Source organism: Arvicola amphibius, chromosome 1, assembly GCF_903992535.2.
Source record: "Arvicola amphibius chromosome 1, mArvAmp1.2, whole genome shotgun sequence".
NCBI classification, from domain to species: Eukaryota; Metazoa; Chordata; class Mammalia; order Rodentia; family Cricetidae; genus Arvicola; species Arvicola amphibius.
The window spans coordinates 133,040,916-133,063,616 of record NC_052047.1 but is presented as its reverse complement, the minus strand read 5'-3'; the positions used below and the strand labels follow the sequence as shown (position 1 = coordinate 133,063,616).

The following is a 22,701-nucleotide window of genomic DNA, read 5'->3' as shown; positions in this document are numbered from 1 at the left end:
GGCTGGGTTCTGCATGCCTCACTCCATTAAATGCCAATGTCAGCAGCAGCCAGTGTGGCTCCAGTGCCAGATTCTGAGGTGGAAAGGCCGTGGAAATAGAAGACCTTGAACAATCCGGGAAACCAGAACCCCTTTTCTGAGCGGTGCTTTAACTGTAAATTCCAGGGTGTTGGGCATGGCATACAGGCAAGAGCAGGGAGGCCTGGGCCGAGAAAGGAGCACAAAGGGCAAGGCTGAGCGGCAGAGACAAGCAGTGGAGGTCTAAGATTAACCTGAAAACTAACCCCGTGCCATCACCTGGTATCGCCTGCAAGCGGAAGAAGGGAACAGTAAAGACTCGGTCCTTGGTATCCTGGGTGTGAAGCTCATGCAATAAGTATTTTCCCCGTTAAGCCATTTTCTTTTACCCTCTTTTTTTTTTGGGGGGGGGGGCGGCGGGCACTGAAGGTCTCACTACGTAGTCCAGGCTGAGTTTGTGGCAATGCTCTTGCCTCTCCCTCCCGAATACTAGGGTGACATCTGTGTGCAGCCATGCCTGGTTCTGATATTTCTCTCTTATGATTAAAAACTGGAGAAAAGGGCACTAGGGAGGTGGCCCCGTTGACAGTGTCTGCAGTGCACAAAGTCTTGGGTTAAATCCTCAGTAGAGGAGAGGGCACACATCTGTAATCCTAGCACTCGGGAGGTGGATGCAGGAGGATCAAAACTTCAAGGTTATCCTTGAATAGATAGAGAATTCACAGACAACCTGAATACAGGAGACCCTGCCAAAATAAAAATAATAAATGGATTCTGCCCCTGTATTTTGCATAAAATTCCAGAGAGTTTCCTGTGACCTCTTTCTTTCCTTCTGGTGAATAAAGAAGGAAGAGGAGGTGGAGCCAGGGAGCCTGGCCTTGATTTCCAGCCCACACTGGCACTTCCAAGCCTTGGCAGCCCCTCTTTCCGGTACAGTCTCCCAGACGGCTCCACGTGGGAAAAGCTTGCCCTATGCCAGACCTCAGGCTGGGGGTGGTGCAAGAGACTGCCTGCAGGGGCTGGGGCAAGGCTGCAGTGCCAGGTGTCCAGACACTCACAGCAGGTGAAGAAAAGGGGGCTGGATCACCCAAACAAGTCTGAGGCTGTCTTCCTCAGCTGACCACATGGGGACCCAACTGGGGGCACCTGGCCAGCTGGCCTGCAGCCCCTAACTGTGCTGTGACTCACGAGTCGACCTAATTCTGTAGTCTTGGCGGTCCTGAGAAAAGGTGCCTTTTACAGAGGCATGTATCAATGCTGATTGACTCGTTCATTGAAAATTTACTTTTCAGTCTCAAGGGCAAGAGAAAAGAAAACAAGAGGAACCTTACTGGCATGCCCGTGGTGAATGGTTGGGGCTGTTGTCTTTTTCAGACCGCTCAGAATGCCCAGCGTGTGTCTATTATTAACTGCAGGGACAAAGCTGACAGCTCAGGCCACACCACCTCCCTCCACTTTCCCCTGATAAGCATCTGGCTCCAGTCCTGACCTTCACAGATTTCTCCTCTGAGCCTTCTTCCTGCTAGATTCCTCTAGTTGTTTTGTCTGGGGCTGCCTAGCTGTACAGTTGCTGAAACTCCAGCCTCCAAGGCAGGGCTGGAAGGTGGGGCCCAGGGACTGCACCTCTGGAGTCAGGAGAGCTGGGGCTAGGGCCAAGAGATGGGACTTCTCATCTCAGAAAAGTGAGCTGGCGCCCGATGGAACCTAAGAGAAGCACCGATACCCACTTGCCAATGAGCCGTTGCTCCTGTGGACGAGCCAAACAGCAAGGGGTGCTCATAAACCCAAAACATACACCAGAAGGAAATGATGTCTCAAACAAGACATGGAAAGGGGAGCCTGGATCCAGAAACAAGGCACGTCTTCTTTCTAGGCCTCAGTTACCTTGTCCCTTAGACGAGGGACAAGGCTAGACCATTTCTGACATCCTTTCTATAACTACAAAGAAGGTGATATGACTTAATAAATCTGAAATGTACGCTTCCTGATCTTTCCGATGTGGGATTCTCAACCTTATAATTCTGGCTTCCTGTGGTTCGGGTACCAGTCTCCTCCCAAAGAACCACGGAATACATTAATACTGCCTGAGCAGTTTAAACTTTCAGACCTGGGATTTACGAGTTCCCCAGAAGGGAGAGATGGCTTCCCCGTAACCACACAATGGGAAGATTTTTTTTTCAGTCGTGAAATGATCACACAACGCCACCTGACAGAGGCCAGTCCCAGCGGATCGTGTGATAGGACCCCTCTTACAGAAAAACATCTTGAAAATGTGACTTCCCAGAGGCAGGAAGTAGACTGGTAGCTGGCTCGAGCCAGGCCAAGCACGTATGGGTGACGGCGAAGGACTGCCGTGCTTATTCCAGAGGTGACGAGAACGCTCTGTGTTGTGGGAACTGAACAGAGCCGCTGTCTCTGGGGGAGACGTGAGAATGAATAGTTGCTTGTTTTCTCGAAGTACTGTGACCTTGAAGAATCGTTACAGTGAACGGTAAAGAATCTTTGTGGAAAACAGTGATCGTTTTCCGTGATTTGCAGAACTGTGCCACCGAAGGGGCACGGCAGCCATCCCATGACTTTGGTCACAAGACCCCTCTGGCACCTGAGGCGCTCAGATTATTGTGTGCTGCAAGCGACAACAGTAAAGGACTAGAGTCGTGAGGGCATGTGATGAGGGCTATAGGGAGACATACAGATTAGATTAGGAGCCTTGGCATGAGGAAATTACCAAAAAAACAACTTTGTGTGTAACAATCAATAACTCCCCCTTTGTACGGCTGTTCGGGGTTCAGTCCATCACAGTGGCTGGATTGTCCTGCTGCCGCGTAGGCCTTAAAATTTCATCTTGGAGTGATTTCTTTCTTCGACTGATGCTTGCTACACAGAACACCCCGAGAGTTCTGGAACTAGGGGCTCTAAGGACATATGAAAACCCTGTATGTGAAGTACGCCTTTGAAATGTTGTCATTAAAATGAAAATTAGTAATGTTATGTTTTTATAAACTAGAAAACTGAATTTATGGGGCTCACATTACACTCCTTCATGTGTCCAAAACATTTGAATAAACACAGTCTCCAATTTTCAAAACAGAAACAGACTGGCCTTAATCCACATCCTGGAAAGAGCTGGCATCTGGAAGGTTCCATGTAGTGAGCCCTGAGCCAGGCATCTGGGGACTCACATTTTCTGTCATACACTGGACTAATGCCCTTGGACCTTTGTATACCCTCTCTGTCCCAGGCTCCTCCCCCTCAGGTGATGAACACAGGCAATGAACAAGATGACTGACATGACAGTCACAGTCCTTTCTAGATGGTCCATGATCCCAAGTCACCTACCCCAGGTAAATCCAAATGTCTAACGTGCTTGCTCATTCCACCCCAAAGAGTGCTTCCCCTTACAGGAAGTGAACTTGAAGGCACCCAACAGACAACGGGAAAACCTGCTGACTTGGACAGTATAGCTGGCTTTGAACCAACATCTGCCATTTATCATGAAGGATTTCCTTTGAGGGGACTTTTTTTTAATTGACTTTCTTGTGACTTGAGAGGCTGACATTCCAGAGCTGGGCTGGGAAGAGAGCTCAGGCAGTAAAGTGCTTGCTACACAAGCACCGAGGATGTGGGTTCAATTCCCAGAATCCACAACAAGCCTATTCAGAGGTAGGTGCTTGTAATCCCAGAACCGGGAGGATCACACAAGTGCACCCATGGCAAGCTCCAGGCCAATGAGACCCAGGTCTCAAAACAAAACAAAAACAAACAAAAAAAACAAGATAGAAAGCACCTAGAAATGACAGCAGAGGTTAATTTAAACCCTGGATTCTGGACCCCCACAAATAGGTGTGCAAACGTGCATCCACAGACACATATATTCATACTCTCCCCCAACACATATGAAAGAAAGAAAGAAAGAAAAAGAAAGAGAGAGAGAAAGAGAGAAAGAAAGAAAGAAAGAAAGAAAGAGAGAAAGAAAGAAAGAAAGAAAGAAAGAAAGAAAGAAAGAAAGAAAGAAAGAAAGGTCCATCACTGGTGACAAAATACTGTAACAACCCTTTGGGGAAAGAGTTTGACAATAAACACCATGGCTACAGCACACTGATCTCCTCTCCATCCTCTCCAGCTACTGTATTTGTTACTGTGTCTCCTAAAAGAATTTGACGCAGGAAAACACCCAAGAACATGAAGGGAAGTGTTAACAACCATGGCCCCCTGAGGGGAGGAGGGACCAAGCTTGTGTTCCCTGGTGACAACAGAAACATTTATCTCTTTCCTTGTATATTTTGATGTGATTATACTTCTGATTTCCAAAGCTGATAGGGAACAGTGGATCATCACCAGACGTAGAGATGGATTCCCACGATGGCTAAACAATATGAAGCAAAGACACCCAGCCTGTCTGCCCAGGGGGAAGCAGGCTCCTCCTGAAGAAGATCAACCCACAGGTTAAGAAGCTGAGGCTGCTCAGCCCTGATTCATCCTGTGATATTTACGCTTTTCCCCTGAGGCATGTGCACTGTAATTAGCATCCAAGGGCCTCGAGATGCTTCAGGGAAGAAGCCAGTTACCACACGGGTGGGGATTGATTTGTAGTCATCTTTTTAAGGAGAAAAAAAAAAATCTCTTCAGTGACAATTTGAAAAGTGAGACTAAGTGAAAACACCCCCTATTTCTCGGGCCTCGGGGGAACGCCCCGTGTGGACCCTAGCCTCCTTCAAACACTTAAACCGCTCCAGGAGAAGGGGATCGCGAAGATTGGTTCGTAGCAGCAGCCGCCACCACCAAGCTCATACATACACAGCAGTAACCGTTCTGACAGGGATGAAGATACTCTTTCTAAAAAGGTTTTATTTTTATTTTTAATTATGTGTGTTGTGCATGTGAGGGCCAGGAGAGAGTGCTGGATTACCCAGACTGGACTTTACAGGCAGCTGTGAGCCACCCAGTGCAATGAGAACCCAACTTGGGTCCTCAGCAAGAGTTCACACTACTGAGCCATCTCTTCAGCCCCAGATGGGAAGATAATTCTAAAGAGAGTCTTGTGTCCCCACCTTCGGCTATCAGACTATTGAAAAGATGGAATTTCCCCAGGAATCTCATGCTGGAGGACGGGAAAGGGGGAAACCTGGCACCAGACCAAGAAGGAACGTGTCTTCAAGGAAGAAACCACACAATTCTGACATGTCAGAGCACCCTTCAAGAGAGACCGGAGTTGAGACAAGGATGGGTCAGAGACGGGTGGAACCACACCGTAACCTGGACTGCTTACAGCGTCGGCCTCTGGTCCTCTATTTAAATCTAACCTCATGTCAGAACTCCCACAGATAAACTTAGGAAGGGGTCACTGGACTTTTTTTGTCTCTCTCTTCCCAATGTAGCCACATTGAACATCTTATTTCTGCTTGCCACTATTAACTGTGACTTTAATTGACCTACTGAGGGCCCACAGCAGAACCTAGGTCGATAGGGATGCCAGGGCCCAGGCTCTGACCCTAGCAAGTCTGATAACCCAGCTTGTGAGAATCTAGTCCCCTTTAGGTGCCTCAGTTTCCCCAGGTACCTTTCAGCTCCAGGTTGCATGTTCTGGGAGACTAGTTTCCCTGCAGTCACCTGGTGGCTTTGGCCAGCCTCTGGTATCTCCACTCGGCGGTGAAGTCTTGGCCCACAAGAGCCACGGAAACATGAAAACAAGGAGTTGGTGGGGCTGGAGTGGGAAGTACAGCAGGTCGCCATGGTGGCAATGATGAGCCGCTGTGGTTGGAGCATGTCCCTGTGCGGTGCTGCTGTGAGGCGGTAGTAGTATGGAGCCTTTAAGAGTCAGGGTAACCAGGTGACTGGGGTCCGGCCCTCAGAAGGAACTAAGGCAGTTCTCCTGGGTCCCTGGTGAGTTCTTATGAGAGGATCGTTATGATAGAATAAGCCTGGCCTCTCTCTGACTTCCATGTTTTCTCGTGATCTCTCCGGTTCACACTCCCACCATTATGGTGCCACCCACCATGACATCTCCACCAGAGTCAAGCAGAAGCCCGAATCCCCAGGGGAAATGAGCAGAATAACACTATTTTCTTTGTAAAGTACCCAGTCTCAGGTATTTCCTGAAAATGACCATGGCCAGAAGAGACTCGGTAAGCATGCGCCTTAATTTTCCATCTTTTCAAGTGCCTTGGTCTTGGTGTATTTTTTTTTCCCTAGCAGGAGATCTGGAAGAGTCTGGAACAGCTGTCTAGCAGCCCAGATATGGATTAATCATTTGTATTGCGGGTTGACAATGCTCCTTCACTATCTCATTAGTTTATCTGACCTCACAAGATCCTGCTGATGTCCTCCAGGCAATATCTTTGTCCTTGTGCAACACGACAGGAAACAGAGCCCAGGGAGTCTGCAGTTCATCCAGGGGTGGGGGTAGGGCCTCGGGAGATTCTGTTTTCTAAAGCGCAGTCCCGGAATAGAGACTGCAGCTGAGAGAGATTCAGCATCCTCCCCTTTCAGAGGTGCTAACCCAGCATCTAGTTGACCAGAGGTGCACTGCCAATGAACCCCATCTAACTGATATCTGGGAGAGTCCAGCCAACCACAGCTGAACACACGCTCTTCCCGAGCCTCTGCAGAGCAGTTACCAAGACTGACCACATTCAGAAAACACACTCTAAGGAACGCAAAAGAACAGAAATCATGAAGCATGTTCTCAGACCACAATGGAACTGAACTAGAAAGTCATAAAAGGGAAGAGGCTGGAAAAGACTCCAAATATTTGAAGATTAATCAGCGTGCTTTTAAACAACACTTGAGTCAAGGAAGTTCCCCCAAACAGTTGGATAGTGAAGCAGAGCCAAGTTCAAATCTTAGCTTTCTCCTCCTTCCTGGGTGGCCCTGGGTGAATGAAACCTCTTGGAGCCTCTTTTATTGCTACAGTTAGGTAGCAGGGTTTGATGCTACTTTCTTCCTGGGTGTTTATGAAGGAACAAGACCAGGCCTGTTACACAATTAGAACAGGGGTGGTAACTTTTCAGGTCACTGTGGTTTGGTGACATTTCTCCCATTCTGACCCAAGTATATAATCTCCACTTCCAGGCAGCTCACTGTGTGTGTGCAAAAAGCAACCGTAACTGTCGCATGAGTCCTCCCTCCCCGTATCCGCTGGCTAGCATCTACCGAGGCAACCCCACATGGCAGCACTCTGTGTCTATCTGTACTCAGAGAACACGGACTCCCACTTTGAGTACGGGCACCCAAGAGAGAACTCATCTTACGTCACAGCGTGTGAGAAGCCACAGTGCTGGATAATCAGGTAGCGTCTTGCCCAAGACTGTGTGGAAGGGAATTCTACATCTCATCCACACTGAGACAGACCCGGCTCACCACACAGGCAGCCTAGCATCTCCTTCTAGAGAGCTTATTGCACAACCAGGGGGGAAGACGTTCCTGAGGTCTGAAACATTGCACAAGGCTCTGACTCATGAAGACATGGGTTATTCAAATTTGGGAATTATCAGAAATTCCAACCACGACAGCCAGCCCTCGGAGAATTCAGCGCACAGATGTGACGGTCCCGTGGCGAGGGAGCACTCGGAGTCAAGCAGTGTCGTACAGGATCATTTATGGAATATGCTAAGTCAACAAATTGTTCTAGCAATCAAAATAATAGGGCGTTTGTAAACTCCCAAACTGTTTGGGTTATTTTTTTTATTTTCTTCTTTTCTTAAGACATGACAAATTTTTTCCTATGAGGAATTTCCAGAACATAAAAACAAAAGCAGGCCAGATTCAAGAAGGACCTGGAGTGTCGATCAAATGTCATGTCCTGCGGGTCACCAGCTCCATGAAGGGCAAATAAGACAATGTGTGTAAAGATAATGTCTTTAGGACTGAGGAAATGCCCAGGCCAGTAAACTGAGGCACAAGCATGATGTCCCAGTTCCATCTCCTGCACCCATGGGAAAAAGCCAGGCACAATGGCACACCTCTACCATCCTAGCACTGGGGAGGGTCTATGAGGCTAGCTGGTCAGGCAGTCTAGCTGAATCTATGAACTCTAGGTTCAGTGAGAGACTCTGTCTTGAAATACAAGGTGGAGCGTGATTGAGAATGGACCGCTGGTCTCCACCTGCACGCACGCACACGCGCGCGCGCGTGCACACACACACAGACTCCCAGGTGTCCCACACGTGCAACTCTTAGTTCAAAGGAAGTCGCATACTTCTCAGAAGACAATGATTAAGTATGAGTAACTGGGACCATCAGAGGGTATGGGAAAGTGGCACTTGACTCCCTCAGCCCTGAGAACCTTTCCAATCTAGGACATGCATTCCCATCACCTCTTCTAACATCCTTTCTAACCCACCCACTCACCAACCAAAAGGGTACCACGGGACAAAGACATTCTAAACTTTATCTCTGCGCTGATTACCTCATTAGAGCTTTGATGATGATGTCAGTGGTTATCTGACAGGAGAGGGTTCTAGCTAAAAAGGCAACAGATGATGCTCAACACTTCATGAAATGATGTCCTTCCATGCTAACAGCTCCGAGAGGTGTGGGCAAACAATCTTATTTCCATCAGTGTTTTACTAGTCACACATCCAAGAAGAGAAACTCAAAAAGAAGCCTAGCCTATAGTCAGGCATCTCACCTCGATAAGAAAGGCCAGCCAATCTGACCTCTCATTCCGTTTATTTATTTGTTTGTTTGTTTGTTTATTATGTATACAATGTTCTGTCTGCATGTATGCCTGCAGGCCAGAAGAGGGCACCAGATCTCAGTACAGATGGTTGTGAGTCACCATGTGGGTGCTGGGAATTGAACTCAGGACCTCTGGAAGAGCAGCCAGTGCTCTTAACCTCTGAGCCATCTCTCCAGCCCCTCGTTCCCTTTATTTTGTATATTTCTGCATACACCGTAGCTGTTCAGTAAATGCATTGAGTTTACACCACTGCTTCTGGAAGCTGAATCCTGCACCCCTGTAGCACCGTACCCATCCTTCTTCACTGCCACTTCTGTCTGTCTCTGAAGCATGCTGTCTTGGCTAATGTTCCCCTGTGGTTCCAGACGCCTGTCATGTAACAGGACTGAATCACACCAACTTTCCAGCCATTTCTGAGAGCCTTTAGGGAATATCTACTACCCTCCTCGGTTTCTCTGTTAGAAGCATTTTTTTCTTTCCTTTTCGAATGGCAGAGAAAGTGGAAAAGCAAAAGAAATAGTTCAGTGAGGGATCTCAACCTGAAGGAACAGGAGGTAGGGCTAAAAGGCACAGAGAAGGAGTAAAGAATGGATTACCAGACTCGCTGGCATTGGCTCTTGGGAGTGGGCATGTAATTCTCGTCGTCTCCCAGAAACATTATAAGCTGGCAGACAGCTGACGTTAAGGCGGCTAAACACAGGGTGGGGGCAACCATTCAGTGCCAACCTTGGCTTTTCCCATCATAATTTAAGGAAAAACAAGAAGCATCTTTTAGGGCATCCAAGCCTTTGTCACAGACACAGGACCACAATCTCCTCACAGATCAGTTTCCTTATAAGACCTGTAGGCCATTCTAGCTAAAAGGGACCTCAGAAGCACGGATCCAGGCCCTTCATGGCTGCAGCCCTGAGAGTCAGAGGAACTGGTACTGGTCAGGTCTGCCCCCACACAGGCCAGAGCCAGGGGTCAGTACTCAAGGCTTCCTCAAAGCACTGCCAAGCGTGACCGCTCCTCACAGCATGCGGTACCAGAGCTATTTTTCCATAAGAAACATAAGCTCATGAAAAGCCTGATGTCTAAATCCAAGGCACAAAATTTGTCCAGCATCCACCAGCTCTAAACCAACTCAGAATTCAGCCGGCTGTATTGAGGCATCCGGCCAGCTAGCTCACAGCCTCACCATCCCTGACCAATCGTGGTTAAGTTCCAAAGCAATCTATTTATTGCTGCCTGGGATGGGATAAAGTAAACCAAATGCCTGGCTTTTGATCCTGTTAACTTACTAATTTTATCAAGCCTTACTATTTAACACTTTAGCAAACCGTCGGGACAATAAGGGAAGGCACCAGACCATGAGAAAGCCATACAAAGGCTAGGAAGACAGTTTAAGATGACAGAATCCTGCTCACTCTTTCTACCAACCCTGCCCTAAGATGAAGCCTGGGCCCCACCCTGTACACACATTCTCTTAAGGAACCAAAGGTACATCCAACTGCCAATGGCAGAAATTATTCTAGTGAACTTGCACTAGACAAAAGGAAACAGCCTCTGGTAAAGAACAACTGTCTTTACCCCCACTGTGCTAGCTGTGAGCTCCCTCAGGCAGGGACTTGGTATTTTTTGTATCTCCACTGTCCAGCAAGGCCAGGCACTAAAGCTCACAGTGACAATCTGCTCAAGGTTCACAAAAAAGAGCCAGCTAAATAAAGTCCGTTTTACAAATAGTTCGTGCCGCCAAGAGTTCTACCCCTAGGTGGCCCCCTCCAGCCCTTCTCTGCCCCCACCTGAGGCTTGGAAACCTCTATGCTTGTCCCTTTGGGATGTCCTAGGTTGGTGGAGGGGGGCTTTCCTGGAGTGTACAGCAAGAGAAATGGATGGACTAGGTTTCTCCTATCTGGGGAGTCTTTTTTCCTGGCTCTTTAGCAGACGTCTGCAGCACCTCACACCATGGTTGGTCTTTTGGAATGTCCCTTTCCTGCCCAAGAACAGTTTAGAGTCTGGAACTCTGGCTTGGAGACTCATCTTTTTATAACCCCTTCTACCCTATGCTTCTCCTTGGCCAGTAACTGAAGACAGCCTTGCCCTGACTCCTGTGCCCATTGAAGGAGAAACCCATCCCTCATCGTCCAACGCCATGGCCATCTGGAGTATTGTTTAGTTCAGCTATCAGCTGCTCCTCAGCTGGATCTGGTTTATAATCTCCGTTGCTGTGTCAACAGCACAGAGCGGTGGTTAAGAGTAGGCTCCAGATCCACACACGGGCTCAAGGTGCTAGTGTGTGATGGGCAGCTGTACCAGAAGAATTAACACCGGCACTGTGAGGAGGACCAAAGGCTTGGGAAACAGACGCCTGGTGCGGAAGTATGAACCATATGGCCCCTTGTTGCTGGCACGCTATATTGATCGAAACTTTTTTTTTTTAATTTGACACAGGGTCTGTTGGCCAAAACTGGCTTCAAACCCTTGGAACTCTTGCTGGAAACACAGACGTGAACCAGCACGCACACCAACTGTTCTCCCTTCCTTTTTGCACTCTCTTGGTCAGTAGTCACAAACCCCGGTCCTCTGGATACCTGTCTACTTCTCAGCCAGACCCCGCAGCACTGATAATTCGTCTCTATTTCCAAAACAAGAGATGGGCTCTGATGTTTTCATTAACTGACTTACAGACAAGAGTTTCTCTTTTTTTTGCCGGGCATTGGTGGCACACACCTTTAAACCCAGCTTGCTGGAGACAGAGGCAGGAGGATCTCTGTGAGTTCGAGGCCAGCCTGGTCTACAGAGCGAGTTCCAGGACAGGCTGCAAAGCTACACAGAGAAACCCTGTCTCGAAAAACCAAAGCCAAAACCAACAACAACAAAAAAGTTTCATTTGGTGTGATGGCATTTTCTCCATGCAAAGGGCTACCCTGACTCCCAGTGCAATGCCTGGGAAAGCTCCTCCCACCACATTCCCACCTGTCTCCTGCGCTGTCTGCCTAGATTCTGCCTCAGAACCTCTCTGATCTCAGTGTGTTCTCACGGGGCTTCCCCTCATCTTCTACTCAATGGGACTTATCCAAAAACACCTCTGTATCCACCCAGCTACAGCAGGACGCCCACCTATCTGCCCTTCACACTGGAGCACGTAGTCAATTCTCCTTATTCAACTGTGACATCAAGTGAGCTAGCTGTCCTGGGCACCAGCTGCTGAGAGCTGGAGCAGGGTGAGGCTGAAGGAAGGGGGTCGACTCCCAGGGTCTGGAAGCTACCTCAGGACACGGCCTCAGATGGGAAGTAAGGACAAAGCAAAACTATGCATCCACTGTGTGTGCCAAGCATCTCCTCCCATCTTTCTGTCCACCCACCCATGTAACTATCAGTGCCTAAGTACCAGGTAAGCAGACATAGTATGTTAGACACAATACAGAGCAACAAGTGCTTAGAAATGTAGGAAGGATGGCTAACCTCCAGCTCTTCTTCCCTGACTGTCTCCACACAGAGGGGCCACTGGGGCCACTGGGGCCCTGGGTCAACAAATGGCCTGTCTCCCTGCAACAATTCAACCAGCCAAGTATTCGGTCTCTGCTAAATCCAGGCCTTAGCTGACTCAGCTCCACACGGTGTCAGGAACTCAGGCTCCAAGAAGTGGAGCCACAAACAGTAACAGCTGCTTCGTTCTTCACCAAAATGTGCTTTTTGGACATCACCACCCCACACTCAGATTTGTGCAGAAGCGGCCCAGACCCCCTGCCCTCTGCAATCCTCCTCTAGGTTAGTGCTAGCTACAACGGCCCTCTTCTGAGAAGCGCCTATCAGAAAACTAGTCAAGAACCTCAGCCTGTGTGACACACCTTCCTCCCCAGGGGATTCTGAACGCCTACTCCGGGTTACTTCTGGACATCTCTACTTGTCTCCGGCAACACCAGTCTATTCTCGGCTTCAAAGAAGAGTCCACTCAGCACCGGCACTGCTCCCACTTCTTCCCAGGGTGAGAGGGCCATTCCAACCCACTGGAAGCCCCTTGCCTCCATCCAGCCTGGGGGTCAAGCTCTGACCTGATCTGAACGAAACTGCTGGGTTCAGGTTCCAGCTGAGTGACCTTGGACAAGTTAGTCAACCTCAGTTCCACTTGGTGTAAGACATTAATAAAGACAGAAGCTTCCTCTTCCAGAGGCTGAGACCGAATAAGCATGGAAGGGTAACTCACCTGTCACATGGGCTGGGGCTCAGTGGGCATGTGTCCTCACCATGCCTGTTAGGAAATCCTCTGGATCAGTCCTCTCTGGAAAAACTTTCCTCTCTCTAATGAGGCTGAGTTTCCTGGGGCTGAGGGTCAGCCCTGGGCTCTGGTGGTAAGACTACAAACAATGGTCCACCTCTTTCTACACCACGCTAATACCTTCCTGTCCCCGGGAGTTAAAATTTGCCAAATCCAAAGTGGTCATATGCACCATATTCCTATAAAGAAAAATCTAGATGAATCCCTCTGTCCTGCGCTTCCCTATCCTCCCACCACATGCCCAGAGGGAGGTGCTAGGTTTGGGCAGGAGCCCTGTAGCCAAAGCCAAGTGTACTACAGAGCCCAGCTGGCTGGTCCCCACAGGGTTTGAGTGGCCAGTCTGAGCTTACTGTTTTTCCACAGGGTATCTCTGCGTTTAACCTTGCATTTCTCTGGAAGGTCCGGCAGGGAGCTGGGCACTTTCTCACCCTCCTTTACCCCATCACCAGCTCCCTGCCTCTCCAGATCTTGTTGGTAAAGAAAGGTCACACAAGGAGGGGGCGGGGGGAGGGGACATTTTTCCTCATCCCTAGCGGGCCTCTCCTCTACCTCCTCTACCTCGGCAAATTCTGTGGTTCGGTACCTGTTTGAGCTCATTCAAAAGAACCAAAGGATGAGTTCTGGGGCTTCTTTTTTTTTCTTCTTTTTGGAAAGTTAACTCAAATCAATGGAAGCAAGTGGGCCGCGGTACTAATCCGGTTTTTACTTAGGAAACGAGGTGAGGAAAGTGCGGGCTGACTTGGGCAGCGCTGTTCCCTCTTTCCGTATCTCCAAAGTGAAAGTTTTCACTGAGGAACTACAAGAAAAATACTGCCTGGCTAATTCCAAGAAGAAAGCGGGCAGCAGAAAGAGAGAAGGGAGGGAAAGCGACAGACAGGAGTTCTTGTGGCCCCCCCCCCCCAAGGCCATGTGTATCAATATGCCAAGATCCTGGTACAATGGGACTCTCCCCAACGGCATGCGGGGGTCACCCTGGAGAGGGGCTGCGGGACCAAAGTGCGCAAAGCACCTGCTCGGTGTTGCGCGGAACGACCCTATGCTGGGCGCAAAAATTGGGTCCGAGGGAGCCCTTGAAACATAGCCACCCCGAGTCCCGTTCCTCTCCCCCACTGACTGGATGCCCGGAACACCACACAGTTCTTTGCTGTCCCTCGATCCAGACAGGTTGGGTTGGGATGGTGAGGGTGGGGAACCACCCAGGAGTGCAGTGCAGGGTGGGGCGGGTACCTTGGCCGCAGGCGCCGCGCTGCAGGACGATGACCGGGGGCTGGCGAAGCTTCTCGGAGCGGCGGCTGGCGGCGCGCAGCTGGCACAAGTTGGTGTAGGTCTTGGCGTCGCTGCCGCACACCGGCTCGCTGCTGGCACACACGCATAGGCCGGCCTGAGCGCGCCGTCGTACTGTGGCCGAGGCGGGCACCCCGAAGGGCACCACGCACTGCAGCCCCTCTCCGCAGGGACCCTCCTGCAGGCCGCATGTTGCGCCCTCAGTCGCGCCGCACACCTCGCAGCAGCCGCACGCGTCCCGGACTCGGCCGCCCTCACAGTCCGTGGGCGGTGGGGCGCAGCGTGTGGGATCGCAGCGCTCCGGGCACACAGTGGTAGCTGAGGCCGAGCGGCCGGTCCCGGACGGCAGCGCCAAGGAGCGCGCTGCCAGCAGCAGCAGCAGCAATAGAGAAAAGAGCGCGTTGCGTGAGGACTGCATGGCGACTCCGACGGCTGTGGACCGGACGAGAGCCGAAGAATCGCGCTGGGGACGGCGTGTCGGGGTCTTGAGGACAGCGGGTGTGAGTGCGCGCGGCCGTGCGGCCCAGCCCATTGGCCTAGCGGCGGTGACGAGGAACCAGGGGGACGGGCACGGCTCCCGGGAGGGGGGCCGTTCGGGGACCGCCCGCGGGGGACGAGGCGGGGCAGCGCGCGACTCCTCCCTCCGTCCAGGCTCAGTTTCCCAATCTAGGCTTCTTTTTCTTCTGGGGTTGACAGCCTTAAAACCAAAGTAATACTCAACAGAGAGAAGCCTGCTCAGCCCCCACGCGATCGCCAGCAAAGTTCCCGTAGGTCATCCAGCGCTGAGGGCGATCACATAGACCCCGGCCACAACTGGAATGGACCAGTGCCCAGCATGGGGATCTGTGGAAGTGAATCAATCTGACCCTGCCGTGGAAAGGCAGCGTCGGCAAGACTGGCAGAAACTCAGCGCCCAGACCTAGTTTCAAGCGAGAAAAGCGAAAAACAGAGGCAATTGGCAGCATAAACCTTCCTGACGCTTCTTTTATTTTAAAAGTTGTTTTCTGTGGTGTGCGTGGCAGCGCACGCGAGGGTATATGGGGCTGGTACCTGGAAGGCTTGCCGGGAGCGTGCAGAGGCCGCATGGCTTTGTACGGTTTTGTTTTGTTTTTTACCCTGAGTCGTCAGGGAACGTGTCTTTACCACACAGAAGCGCCCAGCCCGGGCGCCTGCAGTCCCAACACTTGGGCAAATCAACCGGATCCCTATCTGTCTTTGAACTCTCAGATGAGGATTTCAGTGACAGTCACCTCTTTGGGACAGAGATGTAAGAATCATTTGGAAGAGCAACCGTGACCCTGGAAGGGGGTCTCTCTGCCTGACACACTTATTGACCAACACTGAACACTTAAATCTTGTCTTGGAGAACCAGAAAATCAAACGGTTTTGTGCGCCGTCCCACCAGAGCTGCCTCCTCGCCCCTCCCCTTCACACCTGATGAGGTGCTGTTGACCTGGAGGAAAGGAGGAGCCACTGATAAATAAGGCTGATCTCGCTCTAGTCTACTTCTGGGTTGTCCCTTGTGCACAATTCCTTTTCCGGTAAGAATACTTCTAAAAACTAAAACCCAAATGCAACTCCCCTCAAAGCATACCCCACCCCATGATAAGTCTCAACTGCCACCAGGTCCCAGAGGGTCCCTCCCACCAAGGGGCAGCAGAAAGGGGCCTCCCGTGAAAAATACTTTGGTGTCCTAGCTGGAATCCTCCAATCCTACAACAACATAGAGACGGGCTAAGGGGGGGAGTCCTTGACCCGAGACCCACTCATCTCTGGATATGCTGGAGACCTGTGTTTTCCTCTATTGTAATAAACAAAAGGAGGGAGGAGAGGGGGTATCTTTGCAAAGCTGATCAACTTGGTTCCACCCCAGTAGGCTGGTGGCATAAAAGGAAAAATGTAGGGGTGAGCAGCGAAACTCCTCTTTGTCCAATCCCCTTGTTTTCCAGGTAAGAATGAAGACTGGAAAGGCTAAGCAAGCCTTTAATCCCAGCACGCAGGAGGCAGAGGCTGGCAAATTTCTGAGTTCAAGGCCAACCTGGTCTGCAGAAAGAGTTCCAGGGCAGCTAGGGCTACCCAGAAAAAAAATCTTATCTCGGAAAAAAACATTCCTATCCAAACCAGTGCAGGTCCCAGTAAATCCTTCCCAAAGTCTCACTAGAGCGGAGGTTCTCGCCCTTCCTAACGCTTCAACAGTTTCTCACGTTGTGGTGACCCTGACCATAATGCGTTCTGTCTTCCAGAGTCTTCCCTCTGCAGCCACTTATAGAGAGAGACTGTTTCTCTTTCCTTTTAGTGCACTTTTTTTGACGCATCATGAAAACTCATTTCTCTTCCATCAGGGTCTTGGCACCGTTTCCCAGAGAAGTGTTCTCCAGAGTGAAGAGGGCAGCTCTGCTGGCAAACAGGCAAGTTCCCTGCCACTCTTTCTCAACCCCAGTTTCTTACGTTGGCGCTTCAGTTCTGAACAGTTGATCTATTCATGAATAATGAATGAGGAGACGTCGCAGCTGCCAAAGCCTTACTCAGCAAAAGAGGCTGAGCTGACCCCAGAAGCTATCTATGGCCACTGTGCAGCAGGAGAAAGATCTGTTATCCACGTCGTGTGTGAGTTCACTCGCGTGTGCAAAACACCCAGAATGCCTGGGAACTGGGATGCCTGTACTTCATAAGGCCCCAGATCAAAGGAACTGCATTGGTGATTTTGACTCTTCCTGGGCTCTTGGCACTCCAACCCCTGTTAGTTCCAGCAAGATCAAGTCCATGTTTCTCCATTTCCTTTCCAGTATCCTGGCTGTCACCAAACTGCCCCTTGAGTCAGGCTGCCCATCAATCCCGGGGCTGCAGCACCTTTTATTGACACATCCATCCCCCTCCGCCCCACCTGTCTCTCCCTTCTCGTAGTGACAGACTCCTGCCACCAGATGGAACTCCTTCTGAACTGGTTTAGGCTTCCATTCTCTTGAGCATACCCCCTCCCTCAACACTCCAGCATCGGAAGGCCACACTGATGCACTCTGCCCATCTTCCCCGCGGCAATCCCATATCGTTCAGTTTGGTTCACTGTAAGAGAAGTCTCTTCAGCACGGGCCACATGACAGGATAGCACGCAGGCCCTCAGCAGAATTCCGTATGTAGCATTGAGGGACTGAGCTCGGTCCCCAGGACCTCAGAGTCTAGCATTCCCTGCAACAGTGGAAATGTTCTCAGTGTGACAGCGAGGTAGCTGAGGAGTGGCTGGGGCAAACGAAAAACTGGGTTTTCATTTTTAATCCAAGTTTAAATGAACATAAATGAACGTTGCCACTTGAGCTGGCCCTGTAAGTTTCAAAAAGCCAGTGCCTGTCGCACGGCAGAGAGGGAGCATAAGAAAGCAAGAGCGGGGTGATGGTGGGTGTGTGGTGGGGGCTGGGAGACCAGGGCACTAAGGGGTTGGAAACACAGTGTGACCGTGGCCACTGGAGATGGGAAGAGGAGAGAAAGGGGTGGAGAAAATGGGTGCTGAAACAGTTAGCTGGGGGGATGGGGTCTAGCGTTCACAGCATAGTCAGGTGACTGTGGGCTATCGCACTCCAGGACTTGATGGTTAATCTTGATTTTCAACTCTACAAGGTTACCCAGGAGACAAACGTCTGGGAGTGTCTATAAGGTCATTTCCAAAGGTGGTCATTGGAGGTAAGAAGATCTGCCATGGGCAGATGCAGTGGTGGGGTAGGGTGGGGTGAGGAATGGGGTAGGGGTAGAATATCATCCCATGATCTGAGGTCCTAGGCTACGGAAAAAGAAGAGAGTGAGTTGAACACCAGCATTCGTCTCTCTGCTTCCTGACTGTGGGTGAAGGTGACCCGCCGCCCACAACCCTGCTGTCATGCTGAGAGTCACTTCCCACCATGACAGACTGACTGTGCCCTTGAACAGGAAGCCAAAACAAATCTGTCCTTCCTTAAACTGCTTTTGTCAAATATGTCACAACAATAAGAAAAGTAACTAATATAGTAATATAGTTCAAGGTAAGTAAAAGAGGGCTGGAGAGATGGCTCAGCAGTGAACAGCACTGACTGCTCTTCCAGAGGACTGGAGGTCAGTTCCCAGCACCCACAGGATGCCTCAAAACCATCTGTAACTCCAGTTACAGATTCTAAGGAATCTGATGCTGCCTTCTGGCCTCTCTGAGCACTGCACACATGTTGTACATATGCCAAAAAATCTAGACACATAAAATTATTTTTAAAATTTTTTGAAAAGAAGAAGAAAAAAGGAAGGAAGGAAGGAAGGAAGGAAGGAAGGAAGGAAGGAAGGAAGGAAAGAAAGAAAGAAAGAAAGAAAGAAAGAAAGAAAGAAAGAAAGAAAGAAGGAAAGAAGGAAAGAAGGAAAGAAGGAAAGAAAGGGAAAGAAAAAAGAAAAGAAGATAGCTGGAATAATCCGGAAGTCCCCGGCATTTAGAAATGATAGGCATTTGAGGCAGCAGAAAGGCTGTTCACACTGGCTCTTAGCACAATGCATCATGCACACATATTGGATAATGCTCTTGTATCCTATAAATATGTACCAATATATATCTACTAAAACATTTTAAAACTTTTAAAAAAGAGGTTGTATCTGCAAGGACAGGGAGGATTTGGGCAGGTAGAAGCATGCACCCACCTGGGGGCAGTGCTGTGGGTCCCTATAGGTAGGGAGACTCCAGGTTGAGCAGTAACCCCATTTGAGAGCAGGACAGGAGGCTGAAGAGGTGGTGCTTCCCAGGTGAAGGACGTGAAGAAGGGCTCTCGCTGCCCTCCTAAAGAATTGGGACTTCACCTGGAGGTGGTAGCACATGCCTTTAATCGCAGCACTCAGGAGGCAGAGGCCAGCCTGGTCAACAGAGAAACCCTGTGTTGAAAAACAAAAAATAAAAAAACAAGACAAAAAAAGACGGAGGAGGAGAAGAAGGATTGGGACTTCTCACAGATCTGGGACAAGTTTCCAGCCAGTTGTGTCTTTAGAGAATCACTTTGCTGCATCATAAATGGTAGATTAGAAAAAAATGGATTCAATAACATTTTCAAATATAGATGTTACTCTGTTGAGGAGCACTTTGAATGAGAATGGCGATTAGGTTAATGGAACCCAGCGAGCTAAAGAGACTCCGATGGTTTTGTAACATTTCATTTTCAGGGTGACACTTTAGCGCATAAACAAAGGCAAGAATGTTTAGGATATTTTTTGAGGACTTTTGTTTTTTTGTTTTGTTTTGAGACAGGGTTTTTCTGTAGCTTTGGAGCCTGTCCTGGAACTAGCTCTTGTAGACCAGGCTGGCCTCGAACTCACAGAGATCCACCTGCCTCTGCCTCCCGAGTGCTGGGATTAAAGGCGTGCGCCACCACCGCCTGGCTTTTGAGGGCTTCTAATGCACTTGAGAAGCACTGCCAGCCATGGTTATTCGTTACAGAAGGCTCGACCCCCAAACAGCAATCCCGGTATCCGTCGCTGCTTTGTCGCTCTTCAAAATGATGCATTTGATGTCATTTGAAGATCTCTAGTTTCAATGGTCCCTCAAATTAAACCAATTGCACAAACACACAACTGCACTGACAGGCTCCTTCCAACACAGGAGCTTTAGAAAAGATCAGCGTGCCAGGCTTGTGACCAAACTCCTCACCATATGAGGCTCAGATGAACATGGGTTTCTACAGAAGCACAGGCTCACAGTTTAGGGCTGCTTTTACAGACAAAGAAAATGTTTTAAAGTTGGGTGTGGTGGTACACACTCTTAATGCCAGCACTGGAGAGGTAGAGGCAGGCAGCTCTCTGTGAGTTTGAGGCCAGCCTACTCTAGCTAGTGAGTTCCAAGCCAGTCAGATTTGTATATATAATGAGACCATTTAAAAAACAAAAATAAAACAAAAAAAAAAAACAGGAAGTGTCTTTCTTCCTTCCTTTATTTTTATTTTTACTTTTTTGAGACAGGTTTTCTCTGTGTAACCCTGGCTGTTCCAGAGCTTACTCTGTAGACCAGGTTAGCCTCAAACTCACAGAGGTTTGCCTGCCTGTCTCATGAGTGCTGGGATTAAAGGTGTTGCCACCACCACCGGGCTGAAGGAGATAGAAGATTGTGATAGCCGCCAGGCATGCTGGGCTGTAATCTCAGCACTTGGGGGATGCATGCAGGAGTGTCAAGGAGTATCATCCTCTGATACATGTCAAGTTTGAGGCCAGTCTCAAGTCACCCTGCCTCAAAACCCCAAAAATAATACTAAAAACAAGTCATTGTGATGGTTGTATGTGTCTGAATATACCAAACATATCAAACTGAACAACTTCAATAGGCAGACCGCATGCTGTTTAAATAGCCTGTCGACGTAGCTGTTAGAAACAGCTGGGGCAGGGACTGAGCATCCCATGTTTCTGAAGACTCAACCAACTCTACGCAGCAATGCTGAGAGTCACAGACAGGCCGTTCTATGTACTGACACCATGTGGGTGACACACGCATATGTATTTCAGTCACTCACTTATTTTGTATGTGTACATATTTGATACATACATGTGTGTGTGTGAGTACACATGCCCATGCGGGCACATGTGCACGCAGAGGCCAGACTAGGAAATCCTCCTTGGGTGTGATCTGCATGGTTGCCTTGAGACAGCAGTCTCTCACTGATCTGGAATTTCTCATTTGGGTTAGGATGGCCGGCCAGCAAACTCCCAGAAACTACCCATCTCTGTTTCATATTGCTAGGGATACTGGAACACCCAGGCACACCCAGGTTTCTTTTGAACATGTGTAGATTTGAACTTGGGTCCTCATGCTTACAGAGCAGGTACTCTTGCCCACTGAGCCATCCCCTCTTCCCAGTTATTCTTTAACCAGGGTAATGATCTTAGAGATCTAAAACACTGGAACACTTGGTGTTTTAAATTAGACTCGTTTTTACTCAGTCTGTGTCCAGATGGTGACTGCATTGCCCTCCCTGCAACGTGGAAGTCTGACTTGCCCGACGTGTCTACACTGCTGGTCATACAGCAGGCTCCAGCCTGAGGTTGCCGTGTGAACAGATGTTTGTGGCCCCAATCAGGTTCAACACATTATCATCTTGACTTTCACTTAGTTTCTTGCCCCAAACTTGATTCCATTTTCTGATGTGACTCTCAGCCGAAAGCCGTGTGCGTGCCAGATGGGTAAGAACATGGGCCCGGCAGAGCACTGTCCCCAGTGATTCACGGCTGAGGTACTTTTCCACTTGGCCAGCTGCCACCCTGCCTTCTCCATCCTCCCAGAGAGCCCTAAGGCCTTGTCTTGTGGCATTTGTGTTCTTCCTGCCTGGCTGCCATGTCTGGATGTTCTTGCCTGGTCCTGCAACCTGGCACCAGTCAGGAAATTCAAATTTGCTCTTCGTTCCTTCAAAAAGAATAGTCACCAGCTTGAGAAACCAGGACCCTGGAAGCCACGCCTCCTTCCTTTCAGGAAGACCCACAGCTTGGGAAGAAAGAGGGAGAAAACCTACACCCTAAGCTTCAGGAAGACCCAGCCCAGACACTCGAGGAAAGTCAAGAACCCCTCCCTAATGGCTGAACTTCCCTGGATTGAGATTCAAAAGGAAACCGCATTCCTGGGGTGAGCCTTGCTGATCCACTAGGCAAGATGCAGGAGATAAAGCAAGTGTGTGTGTGTGTGTGTGTGTGTGTGTGTGTGTGTGTGTGTGTGTGTGTTGCTGCGCCAACAGTTTGACAAATTTGTCCTCAGACCCAAATCTGGAAGGCTTTATGGGGGCAAGGGTGTGCCCCCCATGAGAGGGACAATGGGTGGTGTTCTCTGATTTTAATTTTCTACGCTCACCATTAACACTAGGGGAGGTTACCGATAAGACTACCAGGAAGGAAAGGTCAAGCAAGCCCGCTTTCCCCTCCATGCCCACCCGAGCTGGCCCTCCACAGCCCCTCCCTTTGGAGGCCCCACCGGGCACAGAGCTCTGCTTCTGCCCTCCTGCTTCTTCCCCAGCACTGCAGACCCAGCCTGCCCGACTCTTAGCGCCGCACCCGCCTTCTCCCTCTGCTCAACCCCCTCCCTCTACCTACCTCTGCTCTCTGAGTTGGCCACTCAGCCAAGGAGACACCCTGTGCTCAAGGCCAGAAGATGGCCACAGGCGCCTTCTAAACTTTAGTATTCTCACGACTGCTCCTGAGGAGATGGGCAGCTTCTTGCCAACATTTTTTAGTGAGACGTGTTTTGGATTCACACTCCTTTTGATGACTTCATCCCCTCTAATCCTTAAAAGCAGAGGCTTCAGGGGCTGAGGAGATAGCTCTGTTGATGAAATTTTGCTTGCGGTGTGATCATGGGGACCTGAGTTCAAACACCAAGAACTTATGCACATAAGTGGAGTGCACACATAATCTCAGTGCTGGGAGTGACAGGTGAAAACCTGGGCTCACTGGCCAGAGCACCAGTGGGAGAGCCCCAGCCTAATAAGAGGTC

At 49.7% G+C, this 22,701-nt stretch overlaps 1 protein-coding gene across 2 annotated transcripts in view; it reads right to left on the bottom strand.

Annotated features, from left to right (window-relative positions):
* The window catches only part of Htra1 (HtrA serine peptidase 1), a 50,439-nt gene extending 35,676 nt beyond the window's left edge, over window positions 1-14,763 (bottom strand). For both annotated transcript variants that reach the window (XM_038336251.1, XM_038336263.2), the window contains exon 1: window positions 14,187-14,763. In XM_038336251.1, the coding sequence (XP_038192179.1) occupies window positions 14,187-14,661 (475 nt within the window). In that variant the 5' untranslated portion in view covers window positions 14,662-14,763. The remainder of the gene's footprint in view (window positions 1-14,186) is intronic.
* Between the last annotated feature and the right edge of the window lie 7,938 nt (window positions 14,764-22,701).